Source organism: Anomaloglossus baeobatrachus, chromosome 12, assembly GCF_048569485.1.
Source record: "Anomaloglossus baeobatrachus isolate aAnoBae1 chromosome 12, aAnoBae1.hap1, whole genome shotgun sequence".
NCBI classification, from domain to species: Eukaryota; Metazoa; Chordata; class Amphibia; order Anura; family Aromobatidae; genus Anomaloglossus; species Anomaloglossus baeobatrachus.
The window spans coordinates 51185190-51206170 of NC_134364.1; the positions used below are offsets into that span (position 1 = coordinate 51185190).

At 43.1% G+C, this 20981-nt stretch overlaps 2 protein-coding genes across 2 annotated transcripts in view; both read right to left on the reverse strand.

Moving 5' to 3' along the window:
* LOC142257722 (synaptosomal-associated protein 23-like) overlaps positions 1 to 20981 on the reverse strand; it is a 285299-nt gene that overhangs the window by 37269 nt on the left and 227049 nt on the right. The window lies entirely within an intron of this gene.
* On the reverse strand, positions 9192 to 20017 carry LOC142257407 (acyl-coenzyme A thioesterase 1-like). The gene is made up of 3 exons (XM_075329513.1): positions 19437 to 20017; positions 13637 to 13839; positions 9192 to 10288 (listed from the first exon to the last, which is right to left on the reverse strand). The coding sequence occupies exons 1-3, from the start codon at positions 19975 to 19977 to the stop codon at positions 9713 to 9715; spliced, it is 1320 nt and encodes a 439-aa protein (XP_075185628.1). The 5' UTR covers positions 19978 to 20017; the 3' UTR covers positions 9192 to 9712.

The following is a 20981-nucleotide window of genomic DNA, read 5'->3' on the forward strand; positions in this document are numbered from 1 at the left end:
CTTCAAAAACTCCTTAAAAAAAGTCAGTGTGAATACACCCTTAAGTATGCTTTTGCATATGTCTATGGATGACTAATGAAAGGTAGGGCACCAATGTTGGTATTTATTGACTATGTAGTAGATAAAACAGGCTTTACAAAATACTTTGCTGGTAACTACAAATAAAAACTGGTGCCTGATGGTTGAACTGGTGCAGAACCACAACTAACTGGAAAGCTAACAAAGTACTATAGAATAATCATGCAGCCAAATAGGAAAAAATCAATAATTAGAATTTCAAAACTATCAGATGTTGTACTCCTACACATCTGGGGTGCAGTGGCAGACACAGACAGAAGAGGCCCCTGTGCAGGAACAATATATTGATTGTCAAGTGGTGCGATGGGATAACCAGGAAAAAGGAAGCCTAAACTGGCCCTCAGGCTAGGGGAATCCTGGCTGACCCTGGTCCCAAAGGTACGCCTGAAGGTGATGATGTTTGGGCCGCTTTCCTTGCCCTAGCTCCTGAACAACCCTGATCTACTGGCCCCCCTCCCTCCATGCAGGAGAGGGCCGGGACAGTAGTGATTAAACCTACAAAAATAAACAGACGGGGGGAAAATCAAAACTCAAACTCACAGCAATCCCTCACGGAGATATAGGCAATACGTGATCAGGTGGAAACTAAAGGAAGGGAGGAAATAATCATACAAGAGGATTTCCACAACACACCAAACAGCACACAGTTCACCAGCAACTGAACAATAAAGCACACAGACCAGGATCGCATAAAGCAATAAAGCTATAATCGGCATTGGAGAACAGGCTCCACCATCTTAAAAAGGGCAGAGGCGCCTCTGCAACATGTTTGAGGTCTCGCACAGGTGCACTACAATACTTTGATCTGCCCTGCTCAGGGCAGATCAAAGTGCGCCTGCGCAGAACCTTAATGCCAGCTAGTGTGGATGACGTAGGGTGCGTCATGCACCCAGACTTCAGAATAAGGAGGACAAAGATGGCTGAAAGAAGAGGCGCCGGTACCAGAGAACGGAGACACCCAACCAACCAGTCTGCATCGCACTGCCCCTTAGGTGAGTATTATAAAGTGTTTTTTTAGTTCTACACAGCGGCCTGGGTTCTTATATGCAGTATGTTAGACTGCTCTATAGAAGAGTTCACTGGAGGTGGCCACAGCTTATAGGCATAGCAACAAAAAGAGGAATAAATATCCTCCAAAAATTAAGTATTACTTACAGCAAAGATGGGTTGCAGTTGTACATCACCTGGGCCAAAAACTAATACACTACCAGGATACAGCTAAACCCCCACTAAGTGGAGGCATCACAGGTGCAGGAGGAGCAAATCACACACTTCCAAAAAATGGAGAGGGGCGACTGCTGCATGGTAAAACTGCACACTAGTGGCTTGCATATAGCACTGTTCACACATGCAGATACACAGTCACAAGCCCGCAGCCTATTAGGTGACGCCCATACTATTAGATCAGGCGGGCTGCCAAGCCGTACTCCAACTGTGCCTCATATAGGGACAGGTACTGTAATGTGCAAGGCCTAACAGAAAGGGGCCTGGCTGGCTGTATCCTGTAGAAAAAAATATGAGGTTTTAGTTGGCATTATGGCCACCATATGGACGCCTACAAACCTCGTCACGGGAACCTCATGCTTGTAGGTCCATACACTAAATATAAAAACAGCAACAGAAAGAGGAATAAATATCCTCCAAAAATTATTACTTACAGCAAAGATGGGCTGCAGTTGTACATCGCCCGGGCCAAAAACTAATACTCTACCAGGATACAGTTAAATCCCCACTAAGTGGAGGCATCACAGGTGCAGGAGGAGCAAATCACACACACACTTCCAAAAAATGGAGGGGGCGATTGCCTCCACTTAGTGGGGGTTTAGCTGTATCCTGCCAGAGTATTAGTTTTTGGCCCGGGCGATGTACAATTGCAGCCCATCTTTGCAAGTAATATGCAGCTTATAGGCCCCAAATCTGGTAACAGGTTCCCTTTAAAGTGACACACAGTTCTAAGTAAGGAATCAGCCAAGAACCTTACTCCAGGCAAGGACAGGAATGAGACGTGTCAAAAAAGACTGACATTTGAAGAAAAAGTTGAATTTTATGAATCTGTTTAAAACATCTGGATAAGTTATGTTTTGAGGACATATAGAAAAAATGACTTAAAATGGCACAAATCTTATAGAGCATAAAGCACAAATAGTAAAGAAATTAATAGCGATAAAATGATGCCGGAAAACTGAAGAAATAGTGATGATGAATTGGGGTCATGTACTGGATTTAGGGCAGAGGGGAGGCGGGTGTGTTTATTGTGCACGTATCGGTGACAGTGTCGGACGGCCATATATACTGTTGTCGGGTGTGGTAGTACTGAGGACTGGTAACTAATACACTATGACTAAGCTAGGTGGAGCTCAGTTGCGTAGATACCTAACACTACTATGAATATCATTGATAAACTGTGTGTATTTTTAGGCCGCAGTTATAATCCCCTTTCTCAATCTTTTGGACTACCGGCAATAAAGTAATGTCCTGCTATTAAGCTCATAAGCCATCTTCATGTTTGGATTGCTAGCATCGTCGTCCTCTGTGCCAGGATCTGACTCATGAGCGATTTTCTCTTTCTGGATACGAGGCCGGTCAGAGGTCAGATCAGATACTGCACGGAAAATGGACTTTTGGATGAATAATTCACTATACTGCAGAATCCAGGCATGAAATCAAGTTTCTTTCAATATAGGGAACCTGTCACTCGAGTCATGCTGCCCAGACCTCGGGCGACATGAATCAGAGCCTCTAGTGTTTCAGAGGGGATTTACTTCGAAGATCCAGCCGAGGACCATTGCTGGAGACAGAACTAGTCAGGCACCATTCCCGAACCAGCTTCTTTCAACATCGGTTTAGTTGATTGACAGGTACAAACAGTGGCGGACATACCATTGGTGCAACCTGTACAGCTGCACAGGAGCCCATGAGGGTCCTAAGGGCCCATTTCTACCTCCAAAGCTGGTGCAATTTTGCATTTTGATGAGCTCTTGGGTTGCAAGGGGCCCATATATTGTTCTTGTACAGGGGCCCTTGTCTGTCTGTGTCCGGCAGTGGCTACGTACACAGGAGAGCCCTGTCAATCACCTACAGCAGCACTGGAAAAATCCAAATGGAGGCAGCTCCGCACCAATCAGGTCTTTTCCTATGGTCCCTGGATGAATCTTCAAACTTCAAAGTATATATATATATATATATATATATATATATATATATATATATATATATATATATATATAAATATATTTTTTTTTATTTTTTTTTAACTTATTTATTATACCTGGCTGCAATTCTGCACACAGACCCCCGATTCATGCTGTCCCATAGTTTGGGCAGTATGACTCAGGTGAGAAATATAAGATGTGAGTATAAGTTGTGAATTAAAAGGTTTAGGAATGAAATAGTTTTTATATTTAAAAAAGTTGGGGGAGGTCGGGGGGTTGGGATTTCAGGAGATATACTATCTGTAATTTTGTAGTTTTACATAACCATATTGTATTATATGATTATTGATTATCTGTTATTATTAAAAAATAATAAAAAGAATGTTAAAAAAAAATAAAAAAATAAAAGTCGTGTGCCTCTTAATGAATCAGGAGTGTCCATTTCCAATATTCCAATAAAATTGCCGATCTTGATGAATCTGGTCCTTACGAGTGACTTGTATTCTATATGCAATATTAGAGTCCTGAGCGACATTTTATTGATACATGTAACTGTTTACTCTAAGAAACGTAAAAAAAAGACCATTTTTTTATTTTGCGCCAAATTCCTTAACTTGTGTGCACAATTTTAAAGAACTTGCCACTAAAAACGGCAATGAATACAAGAAAAAAGAAAAGTGACATAATAATATATGTAAAAATACTGAATCAGGTCCATAATCTTTTCAGAACGAGCTTACTAACAGATTCTCAGTTAGCTCATTTTACAGCCAAAATTGAAGGGGTTGTCCACTACTTCAACAACCCCTCCTCATTTTTCTATATTTTTTTTAAATTGGGTTCCATTAAAAATATTGCACCATTTGCCTCCTACAGGTTCTTTTCCACTGTCTTAAAGGGGATGTCCACTATTTGGACAACCACCAATCATTCCCCTTGTTCACCCTCGCAAAAATAAATAAGCCGATAAATAAGCCTATACTCCCCTCGGGTGCGGCTGCAGTTCTAGCAACATCTCTTGACATGTTCCTGGGGCCCAAGAGACATTGCTATAACACGCGATACCCGTGACCAATCAGTGCCTGGCATCTGTCTCTTGAGCAGGAAGTCAGCGCTGCACTCACATACTGCTCAAATGTCCATAGGTGGGGAGACAGATGACGAGCGCTGATTGTTTGCTGGGCTCACGGGTCATAACAATGTTATGTGGGTCCCAGAGAACGTGGCTTGAAACATCACTGGAACTGTGGCCACACTGGAGGGGAGTATAGGCTTATTTATTTTTACAGGGCGAACAAGGGGAATGAATGGTGGTTGTCCAAATAGTGGACATCCCCTTTACGACAGTGAAACAGAGGCTATAGAAGGCAAATGGTGCAATATTTTTAAAGAAACTCAATTAAAATTATTTTATTGCAAAAAAAATACACGCCTTTAAGCAAATTGTCAATATGGAGGTTTCTGTGTCCTTAATGTTGTAGTCTATGTTACCAGGTTTTACAAGGATAAATAATTCAATTAACTGCAGTTATGGAGGATTCATTGCCAAGGAGAGGTGGGCATAACATTTAGCATATCAATTTCATTGAAGTGAGTTTCTGGGATTATTTTTTTCTGGGATATTTTAATTGGTATTTAATGCATTTATGTCAGCAAAAGTCAGAAATGGATTCCAACAGAATGGGAAAAATAAAAGCAAGAAAGTCCTTGTGCTGGATCCGCTGCAGAGTTTGCGTAAAATAATGGATAATTGCACAAAAAAATAAATAAATAATAAAAAATATATATCTATACAAATATATTAGTTATTTTATATATATATATATATATATATATATATATATATATTTATACACACACACAAATATATATAAACACACATTTTTCTTTTTATTTTTAAATATTGTGTATATATATATATATATATATATATATATATATACTGTATATTTGTGTGTGTGTATATATATATATATATATATATATATACACACACACATAAAAATATATATATATATTCATATGTAGATATAGATAGATATATATATATATATATATATTACACATACACACACACACACACACACACACACCGGTGTGTATGTGTGTATATCTGTATGTATATATATACACATACATACATACATACACACACTATAAATATATATAACACATTTTTTTCCTTCTTCTTCTGCCAATAATATATGTATTAAAGATTACATGTAATTCATCAATTTAGTCAATATCAATTTGGTTTTGTTGCAGCACATTTCCAGATAACGGCCCTGACTCATTCGGTGCCAGGTATTGTGAAGAATTGCCAAGTGCAAATCAACAGTCACCGCTCCTCAAACATAAGGTCAATGGAGCAGCGAGAGTCTTTATTTACCTATTTATTTAACTGCTATATTCAGAGATTTTTTTCCGTTTTGCCGATTCCTCCTAGCTACAATGTATGCATTGCCTACGCCTCGGAACAGGTTCTACCCGATGAACCAGATGTTCCAGTGTGTGAGGCCCGTGGGTGCACGTAGATGGAGTCTGGGGTAAGGACAAAAAGATTCAATGCGGACTAATTAAATATACAGAAATAATATCTAGAGTGGCTTGTAGTCATAATTCTGCTGGCTGGCACTGGCTTCCACACTCCAAAGATATACTGATAGGGAATGTAGATTGTGAGCCCTAATGGGGACAGTGATTGCAGTATAATGTATGTAAAGTGGTGTAAAATTAATGGCGCGATATAAGCAATATATAATAATTAAATCATCTGTAACAATAAAGATTGACCCTGGCACAAATTTTGAGGTACCCATATGTCATGGTTAGGAAGCAGTTCCCGACCTATGATATATGGGTACGTCATGGCAATCGTGTGTAACACAGAAGCTTTGGCATCACAAAAAAAACCAAAAAAAAATCCCCACTCAGGTCTGTGAATTGTTACTCATAACACGAAGGCTCTGGAAAAATGCTATGCCCCCCCCTCCCCAAAAGAAATCCAGTGAATTTGGTGCTCCAAAGTCCAAATGAACCGTACCTTCTGAGCCCCACACTGTGTCTGAACCACATTTAGCGTCCACATGCTTGGCATTACTGTAATGAGGAAAGCCCACTTAATTTACTTGGTCCATGTCTCCAGAAGCACTAGCTGGCGAAATGTACGGGCACTACAATGTACTGAGCACTATAATGTCAGCTTTGTAATTTTCACTTAGCAACATTCATTGCTGTTTGTTTCTGGAAAACACCCATGAAGGCAAAATAATTACTATACCTATAGATAAATTCCCAGAGGGGTGTAATTTCCAAAATTGGGTCACTTCGTGGGATGCTGCTCTTCAGGCACTTTGGGGCTTTGTGTATAATATGTGCAAACTATTCTAGGATCATTTATTTTCCAAGGGTCAAATGGCGCTCCGTCCATCCTGAATCTTGTGTTTTGGTTAATCAGTACTGTACAGCCACATGTGGGGTATTGTGACGTTTAGTAGAAATTATGTGACAAATTTTGCTGCCGTTGTAATCCATTTCCCCATGTGAAAATGTAAAATCTGGGTTTAAAACAAAAATGGTGGTGAAAATGTAATTCATTTTTCTTCACCGCCCAGTGTGGTAAACTTCTGTGACACATTTGTGGTGTCAATGTGATTGCACTACTGGATGGATTCATTGAGGGGTCTAGTGTATAAAATTGGGTCAGTTGTGGGGGGTTTCGCTATTCCGGCACCTCAGGGGCTCTGCCACTGTGACATGGCACCCAAAAACCATAACACTAGATTTTAGCGCTCCTTCCCTCCTCAGCTTTGCACTGTGCCTGAACAGTAGTTTCCGAATACATGTAGGTTATTGACGCAATCAGGAGAAATTGCACAACAAACTGTGTGGTCCTTTTTGTCCTATTAGCAATTATAAAAACTAAAAACTTGCAGCTTAAACAGTTTCTGCTGTTTTGGCACCTCAGGGGCTCTTCAAATGCAACATGGTGTCCACAGTCTATTCCAGCCAAAATGGCGCTCCAAAATTCAAATTCTTCCATGTGCCCAAACAGTAGTTTTCCACCACATATGGGGTATTGGTGTACTCAGGAGAAATTGCACAATTACCTGTATGGTTTGTTTTCAGTTACCCTTGTGAATATGAAAAACTTTAGGATAAAGAAACATTTTCGTAGGAAAACTTTTATTAATTTTCACGGCACAGCGTTATGTTTCAAGGTACTCACCACACATAGATAAGTTCCTTCAGGGTTGTAGTTTACAAAATGGGTTCACTTGTGGGTGTTTTCCACTATTTGGGCACATCAGCGGCTCTGCCTGGATATGTGACATGGCGTCCACCATCGAAGTTGAGCCAATTTTGCACTCCAAAATTCAAATATCCCTTCTGAGCTCTGCCATGCGTCCAAACAGTAGTTTTCCACCACCTATGGTGTATTTGCATACTCAGGAGAAATTGCACAATTAACTGTATGCTTTGTATGAAACATTTTGGGACAAAGAAACATTTTAGTAGGAAAAATGTGATTTATTTTCACGGGTCAACGTTATGTTTCAAGGTGCTCGCCACACATCTAGATAAATTCCTTGAGGGTTGTAATTTACAAAATGGGTTCACTTGTGGGGGTTCCAGCGGCACTGCATATGCGACATGGTGTCCACCATCGAAGTCCAGACAATTTTGAGCTCCAAAATTCAAATTGCGCTCCTTCCTTTCTGAACTCTGCCATGCGCCCAAACAGTAGTTTTCCACCACATAAAGGGGTATTGGCATCTCAGAATCACTGGTATCCGTTGAAGTGTTCCACAGTTATAACATCATAAAGTAAAACTGGTCAGAACTGTAAATTTGGCCTGGTTATGAAGATGAAAGTAGGTTTTGGCGGTAAGGGGTTAAAGGAAAATTCCAACCTCAGATTGAAGCAGACTGGACGGCTCCACCATGTGGCAGCTGTGAAGAGTTACACCAGTCAATCTTTTTCACAAGTTTTTCACATACATTTTTCACAATACAGTATATTCTAAATTAGGAGTGAACCATCACTGAGGAGTCAGATCCTCATTAGACCAGAGTCATACTTTCGAGTCCCGCATCGGCATCACCCGGCACAGCCGCACTCTCCGGACAGGAGTGTCTCAGCTGCACAGAAATACATGCAGCCGACCCGATCCTGTCCGGAGAGTGTGTGGCCGTGCCAGTTGATGCCGATGCGAAACTCGTGTGAGTCACACGAGAGTCAATCGCAAGTGTGACTCCGGCCTAGCACGCGTCACTTGTGTCCATGAACACCCTGGAGGGTGTTCTCTTCTCATTACACATTCCTATATAATCTATAAAGACATATGAACGTCTTAGGGGCACTTTGCACACTACGACATCGCAGGTGCAATGTCGGTGGGGTCAAATTGAAAGTGACGCACATCCGGCGTCGCAGGCGATATCGTAGTGTGTAAATCCTTTTTGATACGATTAACGATCGCAAAATCGTCGTAATTGTATCATCGGTGTAGCGTTGGTCATTTCCATAATTTGGAAATGACCAATGTTACGATGTTGTTCCTCGTTCCAGCGGCATCACACATCGCTGTGTGTGAAGCCGCAGGAGCGAGGAACATCTCCTACCTGCGTCCTGCGGCTCACGCCAGCTATGCGGAAGGAAAGAGGTGGGCATGATGTTTACGTCCCGCTCATCTCCGCCACTCCGGTTCTATTGGCCGCCTGCCGTGTGACGTCGCTATGTCGCCGCACGACCCTCCCCCTTAATAAGGAGGCGGGTCGCCGGCCAGAGCGACGTCGCAGTGCATGTGAAGCTGGCGTAGCGATAATGTTCGGTAAGGCAGCTATAACAAGATATCGCTGCTGCGACGGGGGCGGGGACTATCGCACTCGGCATCGCAAGCATCGGCTTGCGATGTCGTAGTGTGCAAAGTGCCCCTTAAAGAAGGGTCCCAACCTCAAAACCCACCTCAATATTGCAGACCTGGACAGCCATTGCTTTGAAGGGTCACATGCAGTGATCGCTAGAAGACAGCTAGATGTAGATTGTTGCACATTCATACTTTTGCGTCCGGTGAATTGCCTTGTATATGAAGATTTCTGGAGCAATTTTTGTTGAGAATTTTTTAATCTGATATTAAAATTTGATTAAAAAAATAAAAATTATATAAATATTTTACACTAGTGTTTCACAAAGAAAATAATTATTAAAGATTATTCTCCATTTTACCATTTTTTTTTCTTTCAATTGTCATTCCTGATTTTCCAAAAAACGAATATGGAAGACAGTGAACAAAAAATTGTAAAATAATTATCGGCAATGGGTCACATTAACAACACATAAAAAACCCTAAAAAATATCCCATTTCTTATGATCAGAGCACAGGAATAAAGTGAACCTTATTTACTGAAATTATGGCACCGTGCCACCTCACAGAGGTAACGGTAGAACGAGTCGCACATCTTGGATCAGTTTTTACATCTTATTGTAAGTGGGTATGAAGAAAGTCCTGAATTTTCTGCCAGGAGTCTTCCTGAGCTTGGCAGTGAGCCTTTAGTTCACCTCCACTTAAAATAGGCACCCCCAGGACTCGATCCACAGCAACTGGGCAGAAGGGGCTACACGGAGGGTCAATCCGATGCCCGGCCCCAGGGTAGGAGATCAGGTTATAGGTACTTTTCCCACTTTCCTGCAAGCGAGACACAGCAGCCTTCGCATAGACAGAACTTTTCCAATTCCGATCATCTTCTCCCACAATAAACAGGAATGAGCCTTGTGCTTTCTCTATTGGGATCAGGCACTGGCTGTTCGCTGGATCCAGTGGATCATCAAGTGCTTCAGAGACATCAAACACTGCAGATTGGGAGATCTTGACCCGGCTCATGTTGTATGCCAAGGCTGGGATGGTGATGTCTTTGTAGCTCAGTGGAGCAGCGGTGTTGGCACAGCACCCAGATATACTGACAGCTGCAATCACCTGGGGTAGAAAGGTGATCATGGATAGAGCCAGATCTGCTCCTTTACCGGATCCGATTACACCAACTCCAGACCCTCCAACCTTGCAGGAAAAAAGGAACATACATAAAAAGTGTTATTATTACAATGTGATATATGAAACACAGGCAGAAATTCTGATGTCTCACTCCAATGTCTATTACACTAGGTGTGCAGCCCCTACAGTATACCTCTGGAGCGTATTGTGACATATAGTGGAACATTCCACTTCACCAGGCGGAGACATAAATGTACACTATGAGCTTTCCTCTGGCCGCTATGTGACTGCATAAAAAGGACGAGCAGACCTAGCTTCCCTATCCAGAAGGCCACAGCACAGAATCGTATACCATGTGGTTCACATTTCTTTACAATGGGTCCCTATGATGGAACGGATGTCTCGGCCTCTATCCTGACTGTCACCCGCAACCTCCCTGAGCGTATGTGTCTCGCTGGTTACTTTCTAGGGAGACTCGTCCTCATTTAATCAGACGTTTTTTCCTTTTAGCATCTGTCTTGCTAAATTCTCCTAAAAAGGGGGCTGAAAGCCCGTACTTACGAAGCGCTCACTTATATCCTAATCAGGCACGAATACTAAGATTCTTTATAGCAAGATATTATTTATTTTAATAGCACATGAATAATCAATGGTACATAGGCATTAGCACTACTTTATAGTCATAGAATCTTATACAATAACAGAAATATGCATCAACATTACCGTTATGTTGTAGCAATCCTTTCTCATCAGAGGGACTCGATTATTGAGAAGGAACAACCCGGCCTTTTGCATCACAGGAGCGGTACGTACACTTCAGCTTCCTCGAAGGGTTCCCTAATCTCATTAATAGAGTCCAGTCTTTTTATAAGAAACTTTGTACGTTGTGTTTTCTGAGTGGTTAATTGGTGACCAGCATGTGACAGCTGAGTCATGTTCATGTAACTTGACCACAAGCTGCTGTGGGCACTGTAAAATGATTGAAATTAATACATCAAGTTATCAAATATTTCATAGTAAGACATATACGTTCATAGTTCTGTTCATGTTGGAGGGCATAGGTTATTAATAAAGTTTATAAGGGATAAATATGCCCATATTGAATATACTCAACCATTTTTAAATAAATGTATTTTATCTATTTTTTTACATTTTTGAGGTCTTTTCATTCATGCGCCTTTACGTATTTGAAGGAAAATATATTTAAGAGTATATTTTTTTAACAGGCACCAGCAGCTTCATGCATATTTCCTGCACATTTTGCCAGCGGACCACTGGCCGACCACAGTTTTCCTGGAGATATTGCAATGAGCCGTGAATTTTACATGCTAGCTTCCTTGAGGGCAAGTCAGGGTTCTCTATCTTACAGGGTCAGAGAAGCCCCTCTCACTGGGTAGCGGTCCATACGCGTGACAGTATGTTTCTGACAATGGCTACAAAGATAATGTGCACCTATCCTAAGTGCTCATTCACACGTCCGATTTTTCCATTTGTAAGAAAAACTGACCGATTATCCTGATTAGACTTTGATCAGAGCGTGGTACAAGTGTCAGCTGATTTTCTTATATGTGGAGAAATAGATTAAAAAAAAATCTGATAGTCTGTGACGATCAGGCTGCACTCAGATGTCACCAGAGTGTAATCCAATTTTTTCCCCAGACCCATTGACTTGCATGGCCAATTTTGATCCCACTCTTGGATCAAAATCGGACATGCCTATATATTTTCGGCAGACCTCCCAGTGTGTGAAAAGTCACAGGCATATAAATTGCCCCATAGACTAGGTATGAGAGCAATCTAAAAAAAACATGGATAGAACTCACACAGGAAACTCAGACGTCTGAATGAGCCCTAAGTCGTATCGTTTCCTAGGAAATCTCAGTAACTACCACTATCTTACATAATAACTACCCAACATTACAGAATACCTTCATACATACACACACATATATATATATATATATATATATATATATATATATATATATACACACACACAAACATATATAAATACAGTATATACTGTGTATGTATATATATATATGTGTATATACTCTATATAGATATGAGTTCTCTGTCAAAAAGGGACAAAAATGGAAAATAAACATATATATACACATATACAGTGTATATATATATATATATATATATATATATATATATATATATATATATATATTAATATTTATTTTCCATTTTTTTTTTCCTTTTTGACATAGCCTTAGGCTTGCAACGGGTTCTCTATGTGTCCACGGGAGAATGTTGCTGCGGATTTTTCTGCATCAAAATCCGCGGCTTTGCCGCAAAATCCGCACCTTTTCAAAGGTGCGGATTTGCCGCGGATTTACCGCGGAATTGCAGCGGATTTTGGTGCGGATTTTTTTTTTTCCCCAATTTTAAAGCCAAAATCCGGATCAAAATCCGCAACAATAATTGACATGTTGCAGATTTTTCCGGATCAAAATCCGCACAAAATCCGCTGCGGAAAAATCCGCTGTATGGGCACAGCATTTCCAAAATGCCATAGAAATGGCTGGGAAGTGCCGCTGCTGCAGATTTTCGGGAAATCCGCGGCTTTTCCGCGAGAAATCCGTGGCAAAATCCGCGCATTTTCCGCAGCGTAGACACATAGCCTAAGGCTATGTGCGCACTTTGCGTTTTTACCTGCGTTTCCAACTGCAGCGTTTTAGTGCCAAAATGCATGCGTTTTGATTTTCCAGCAATGTCTATGGGAAATAGGGTTTTCTTGTGTGCACTTTGCAGTTCAAAACGCAGCGTTTAATTTGCATATTTTTGGGCAAAAACTCAGCATTTAAAGAAGCAACATGTCAATTGTTTTTGCCATTTGAGCTGCGTATTGGTAACATTAGAGTCAATGAAAAGTTGCAAAACGCATTCTACATCAAAATCCTAGCGTTTTACATGCTTTTTGGATGCAGAAAACATGAGTTTTTGGCAATTTAATTGCACGCATTTTTGACATTATATTAAAGGCATGATATGTCCCTTTACACACACACATAGTCCGACAATTAAAAATATGAAAAACATTAATTTAACGTTATTTTATACATAAATATTAACAAACATTTATCATTTTAATAAAATCAGTTATTTTGTTTAGGATTTTAATCTTGATATTTGTTAACAATTTTTTCCCATTTTTCCATAGTGTTTGAATGTTAAAACTTTATTTAGCAAAGTATTTGTATTCAAAACACATCTGACTTTAAGCAATGAAAAAGCATGTAAAACGCGGTAAAAACGTGGCCAAAATGCAAGCGTATTTATAGCGTTTTTGTGGTCAAAAGCAACGTTGGCAAAAAAACATTTCTGCCAAAGGATGCGTTTAGAACTGCAACTACCTCGACGCAAAGTACGCACATAGCCTTAAACATCTCGGAGGAGTCTTACTTTTGGATGACGGGTAAGAAAGTTGGCAGCTTCCTCAAAATACTCCAGATGGAATTCAGTCATTGCAGGTGGGAGGTCTTCAAAGGCAAAGTATGGCAGAGCCAAAGAAGCAAAGCCACGGCTCGCTAGGAGGCTGGAACGGTACTCCACCAAGCCACCATCATCCCCAAACATGTCAATCACACCAGGAAAGGGACCTTCCCCTGGAAATACAGTAATCAAAAGTTAACAAACAAACAAAAAAAAAGCTAATGTGAGCCAGGTAATGTAATGATTTACTCATCAAAACAGCCTAACATATGACAAGGACCTTTAACCTAGGGTTGTTTTTTTTTTTTATCTTTGAGCACGGCGCAGTCACCATAAAAAAAAAATATATAACAGCTACGGTATATAGCATAGCGCACTAATCTGATTCCTGTATTAGGACCCACAAGTGATTATTTCTAGGTATCGTACAGCGGTCCTGTACCATCTCTCTGTGTGAAATCAGATCAGGCAGGAGGCCACAACTGGAGGTTAAGATAATAGCAGGGACTAAAACTTAACTTTTAATACTCCAGATAAAAATATATCAATATTACAAAAGTGCAGTAAAATTGCCAAATGGCTATAAACTGAAGTGGTCTCACCCAGATGTTCTCCAGGGATAACAGGACACACCGATCCAGGGTTGATCAGAAGCGGAATAAACCAGGGTAAAGCATTGGGAGATGGTAAAATATAAACCCTGTCGTGCCCCGTGCCAATGCTTCCGCCCTGACAAGGGCAGCGCCCAAGTGAGCTGTCTGCCCCACAACCAAACAAAAAAGCGTTCTCCCAACGCGTTTCCCTCTAAGTGAGAAGAGTTCTTCAGGGGAGAATAAAGAACAATTTGAACAACCTGCAGTGGCAGGGTTCAAGAGGCTGATCAACCTGCAGTGGCAGGGATCAAAGGTACAGGCTATGTGTCCAAGTATAGGGTGGTACATGGACACTGGTGCCTAAGATCGCTATATACCCATTGCTAATTAATCATTACCTTCGGCTGTGCAGGGAAGCACCCTGCATAATTCTCCATTCGTGCCCACACTGTCGGCGTCTGAGATCACTTCCGGTCACATGACCGGCAGACTTCCGCGCTCCAGTCTGGAACGCATAAGCACCCATTGGATGGGAAAAACGTCAATCAATGAGGTCACATCCGGTTTAGCGATAAACAGTATTATGATCAAACAAAGCTTCCCCATCCAATCACTCCGTACAGGGGGCCCGTCACCAACGTACAGTGGCGACTCCCTGCATATTATTAGGTTAATGCTCTAGTTGCTGGCGACAAATATCACCTATAGTCATGTGACTAGCACACTTCCGTGCTCAAATGTGGAGCTAATAGAAAATGATTGGGTATGGGAAACGTCCATCACAGAGGTCATGTATAGTTTGGCAGACCAATCTGTGATATATATCCCATCCAATCATATTGCAATAGGGGTGTATCGTCACAAATCATGTGACGTATGTTGTCCATATACAGTTTGTATCACCCTCATATCGCCAGTTAGTGCTAATAAGCAAAACCAAACATCAGCCTATGTTTTCATAGATGAATGATAACTCAAATATATACAGGGCACTAATGACCAGCAGATAGAGCACCTAGGATTATTCATGAACTTACTAATTATTATAAAGAGTTAGATCGTCAGCTCATCAGATCAACAAACTAAAATGTAGGATACTCGCCAAGACGACCAAAAATGCGGTGACCAGAAGGGTAAATTGAAGGGTATAATCACATATGAATAGCGAAACTATGATCAGTGATCCACAACTACTACTGCAAAGAATAGGGGGGGGGGGGGGAAAGGAGAAAAAACAATGTCCTTCCCAAAGACGGACCATCTTGGATCTAACTGTTCCAAAGATCCCAAGGGTCTGGTAACATTCCCAACCTGGACCTCAATAAACCCTATAATAAAGTGGATGCCAAGTAAAGGGCTAAATATAAAGACTGGTCAATGGCCTAAGGTCAACCTTTCGGAGAGGATAAAAACACAACAGTTGGCTACTATAGATACAGAGACTATATGAAGCATCCATAATTGATCTGATCATTGAGGCCATCCGGATGGCAAGTCTTAAGGCGAAAGATCATCCTCGCCTCTTTTTGTAATAGGGCACGATCGAAATTACCACCTCTGGGGGATTGTTTAACTTTCAAGATGCCCATGAAAAAAATGGCCTCCCTGTTCTGACTATGGCGTACATTCATGTGCCGTGCTATGGGGGTATCGCGATCGTTTCTAATGTCCCCCATATGTTCACCTACCCGTCTCCGGAGCTCACGTGTCGTCTTACCGACATATTGTACACCGCAATGACAGGTAGCCAGATATACAACACCCTTAGTTTTACAATTCATGAATTCTCTAATGTCCAGAGATTCACCTGTGGATGTACTGGTGTATCTTTTGCCTGTTTGAATATTTTTACAGGCGACACATGAGCCACATTTGAAGCAACCATGTGGTCTGCTGGGGATCCATGTGGTTCCCTCAACGGGTGGCACAAAATGGCTATGAGTCAGACGATCACCTAACGACCGATTTTTTCGAAAAGTGATGCTTGGCTGTGGTTTAATGTAATCCGCAACATCCTTGTCCATACCAAGGATCCCCCAATGTCGATCCAAGATCTGTCTAATAACAGAGGCACCCTTGGTATAGGTCGTGATAAGTCTGACCACACCCATTTCATCATCACACTTGCGCTTGGGTGTCAGTAACTTGTTCCGGTCCTGGTTCAACGAGTATTTAAAGGCCTCTTTAAGGATATGGTCTGGATAACCCTTATTCAAAAAGCGAGACCTTAAATCAACAGCCCTCGCCACAAACTCGTTCCGATCAGAACAATTTCTTCTCAAGCGGAGGTATTGTCCCTTAGGGATGCCCCGCTTGAGAGAGGGGGGATGGTGACTCTCCCACCTGAGGAGCGAGTTTGTGGCAGTGGGCTTCCTGTAGATTGTTGTTCTTAGCCTACCCTCTGAACCAATTGTCACCATTAGATCCAGAAAAGGCAGGCTAACGGGATCAATGACATAGGTAAAAGCCAGTCCTAGGGGGTTCAGATTTAACCTCCCCACAAATTCAATGAATTGTTCACGGGACCCCTTCCACAGGAGAAAAACATCGTCTATGAACCGGACCCAAAGGTCAATCATATCAGTGAAGGATGTCATAGACTCTTGGAAAACAGTGGTATCCTCCCACCAGCCCAGGAACAAGTTGGCGTAGCAGGGAGCACAGGGGCTCCCCATTGCCGTGCCCCTGTTGATCAGCCTCTTGAACCCTGCCACTGCAGGTTGTTCAAATTGTTCTTTATTCTCCCCTGAAGAACTCTTCTCACTTAGAGGGAAACGCGTTGGGAGAACGCTTTTTTGTTTGGTTGTGGGGCAGACAGCTCACTTGGGCGCTGCCCTTGTCAGGGCGGAAGCATTGGCACGGGGCACGACAGGGTTTATATTTTACCATCTCCCAATGCTTTACCCTGGTTTATTCCGCTTCTGATCAACCCTGGATCGGTGTGTCCTGTTATCCCTGGAGAACATCTGGGTGAGACCACTTCAGTTTATAGCCATTTGGCAATTTTACTGCACTTTTGTAATATTGATATATTTTTATCTGGAGTATTAAAAGTTAAGTTTTAGTCCCTGCTATTATCTTGTATATATTGGACTATTGGGCAATATTTACCTGCTTTGCAGGTTTCTGCTGTTGTATCACAACTGGAGGTTCCAGTAAGGCCGCCTTCACACGTCAGTGATTCCGGTATGTGTGACGTCTGTTTTCATATGTACTGGAGACACGGACATAAGCAGATCCATTAAAATCAATGGGTCTGCGCACACATCAGTGTTCTCACAAAGAACATGTGTCCATGTGCCGCACACGCGTGTCCGTGTGTTCCGCACGCAGAGAAGTCTGTTTTTCTCCGGCAGCACTGATGTCACACGGCCCGCACACTGATGTGATCCGTGTGACACGTACAGGAGAAAACATGTGTCTTTGAAATAATGATTCTCTATACTCGCCTGTCTTCAGTGCTGCTGTCACTTGCTTCCGAGCCGCTCATTATGCTCATGAATATTCACTGCACCGCAGACCCTGAAACAGCAGCGGTGCCGGGGACAGTTAGTAAAAAGTTCCTGCTCTCTGTGTGCCATCATGGATAGCACACGGTGAACAATAGCGTGCCGAAATCACAGCACACGGATGGGCCAAATGCACCTTCAACATGGCCATGCAAAACACTAACGTTTTTCACGGATGTGTGAAGGGGGCCTTGCAGGGTTTTTCAATCTTGATCGATCAACAAAATCGGCCTTCATTAGACCCTGCTGCTAGGCCCAAGTTATGTATTTGGTGAGGATTCCTCATGTAGATTTCCATGCAGAACATTCACAGTGTAAGGCCTCCGACACACATCCGTGCCGCCGGTATGTGTTTGCCATTTTTTGCACGTACCGGCGGCACGGAGACACGTTCAGCAATGCTACCCTATTGTAGCAGGCACACACACGTAAAACCACACGGAACGTGTGTCCGTTTGTAAGTGTGTGCGTTTTTCTACACGCTGACATGTCAGTGTTTTCTCCGGCAGCACGGGTGTCACACGGCCCGCACCCGTACCACACGGGTGTAGTGTGGATGCGGTCCCGTGTGACACGCGCCGGAGAAAACACACGTGTCAGAGAAAAAAAACAAACCTTAACTCACCTTCTCCTGCCCTCCTGTCTCTGCCGCTGCTGCCACTTGCTGCCGTCCGCCGCTCATTATTCTCATTTAATATTCACTTCACTGCGGCCGGAAGCAGCAGCAGCGGGGAGACGGGAGGGCTGGAGACAGAAGAGAAGGACCACATGAGTATGTAAATAACCTGTTCTCCGTATGTTATCACGGATAGCATGCGGAGAACACACCTGGCCCGCACGTACCAGAGACATGTACTTACATTCACGCAACACGCAGGGGAAATACGTGTCTCTCGGCACGTGGGTGATTTTCACGTGAGTGTGTCGGAGGCCTAAAGCAGTAATAGCTAGAAGATGAGATTTCAGCAAAACTATAAGGATAGTTTCTGCACTTAATTTCCCCAATAGTACGGATTATTAACTTTGCAGCTTGTCCACTCATACAAACTAGTTCTGGTGAACAAACGAGGGGGGGGGGGGGGGTGGAAACAGTAAAATTATCCCAACAGATTTTCATTTAGGGGTTAAAGGGAATTGTCTCCTTGTAGACACTTTTCCCCTCTGGCGGATTTTCCACCATTAGTGATAATATTTTAACTAAATGTATCTTTTCCAATTGTATTTGATTAAAAGGGTTGCACCATTTGCCTTTCATATCTTGTATTTTGCGGTTTAATGCTGGGCGTGGAAAGAGTGAACTGAGGATCCATCAGTGAGTTCGTTCTGACAGTCCAGTTGTTGAGTATCTCATGGTTTTGCTCCTCTCACAGATGACATATTTGAATGCGCAGGGAACCAAACAGTGCCCCAAAAAAATACTTTTAACACCGAATACAAGCTTACGATGCTGACCTCAGTGATTAGCTGCAGCGCTGGTGATGTACGGGAGGAGACGGGGTTTGCAAATATAGCACAGTTTTGTTTATTTAAAGTACACAGCTGAGAAGGGGGGAGGGGACAATGTCTTTTAAAGACAAAGGTCATCCTGCTGATGGTATGCACGCTATGTACTGGAATATGCACAAGTTGTTGCGGTGCAGATTATACCCCCCCATACTGTAGAGATACCTGGGGGTAGGAACAGGCTGCCCCTCACTGCCCCCTCTCTCAGCCGGATCCTCCGCACTCCGGGGGCCAGGAACAGCCGCTCACATCTGCCTTTGGCCAGCAGGGCTCCGGGTAACGCCTCGGGGTGGCTGTGGCCCCTGTGCACCAGCACCTCCAGCCGCAGAGCCTCGTGCACACTGCTCCTCTGCAGCCTGCGGTAAGGAGCCTCCATCACACAGGGGGACAGGGCCCACAGCAGCCCCATGGGCAGCCCCCCGGAGTAGTCGCCCCCCAGAGAGCCCTCCCTGCGCAGGTCCACACAGCCGGAGCCGTCAGCCTCATACTGGGCGCAGGAATCAAAGAGGCAGCCCTGCTCGTCCGCCGCCACCGCCCTCAGGGTCACCGGAGCCCCGGGACTCAGGCCCTGCACACGGACGTGGAGCTCCTCATCCGCAAGCCCGGACTGAGGGGAGACCGACACACATACTGGCCGGTGTGTGGAGAGTACAGCCGGGGTACTGCACAGCCCTGCCGCCGCACAGCGACTCACTGCACGGAGCATTGCTCACTTTACGGCTGACTGTATAGTAAGGTCACATGATCGCCTCACAGACTAAATCAGAGGGGTACAGAATCAAATCTATATCACGTGACCTCCACCAGGCTACGGCAGTAGATCACAGATCAGGCCGAATTGAGCAATCATCGAGCGTAGTATACATCACGTGACCGATACACAGCCCAACACAGTCGATGACAGATCAAGTCGATCTGACCTTAGCAATCCTGGCATAGAAAATGCATCACGTGACCACAACACAGTCGATGCCAGATCAAAAAGACGTGAATTCGGCAATCCTCTCGCAGAAACCGAATCACGTGACCACTAGATAGCCCAACACAGCCGATGACAGATCAAGCTCGACCTGACTTCAGCAATCCTCGGCCAGCAAATGCATCACGTGACCACCACACAGACCAACATAGTAGATTACAGAAGAAGAAAGCGGTCCAATGACTGAATGCTAAGTGTCCTTTCAAGTCAAATATGGAGAGAAAAAGGTTAATAGACTCGTACATGAGTTATCCTGAGGAAGAAGCCATAAGGCTTTCAAACATGTAGACAAATAATATCATTCCTTCCAGTGGCGTAACTAGAGTTGGATGGGCCCCGGTGCAAAGTTCAGACCTGGGCCCCCCCTCCACATACACCGACACATAGGGTACGGGACACTGACACCAACACCTGGGGTAGGGGATAATGACGGTGACACTTGGCTCTTACCCACAGCACCCAGGTTTCCCATGATCTGAAATTCCTCTATCAGCATCCAACTTTCCTATGTTCTGATAGTTATCTTGTCCTCAGCACCCAGCTTTCCCATATGAGAGCATGAGAAAGCTGGGTGCTGAGAGATGTATAGCAGAGCATGGGAAAGCTGGGTGCTGAGGGAAAGAGCCTTTTTCCCTCAGCACAAAACGTTCCCATCCTCTGCTTGTATCTTTGTCCCCTCTTGTATATAGTTCTCAAAATACTATAATGGACCCACATAGCCTTCCAAATAG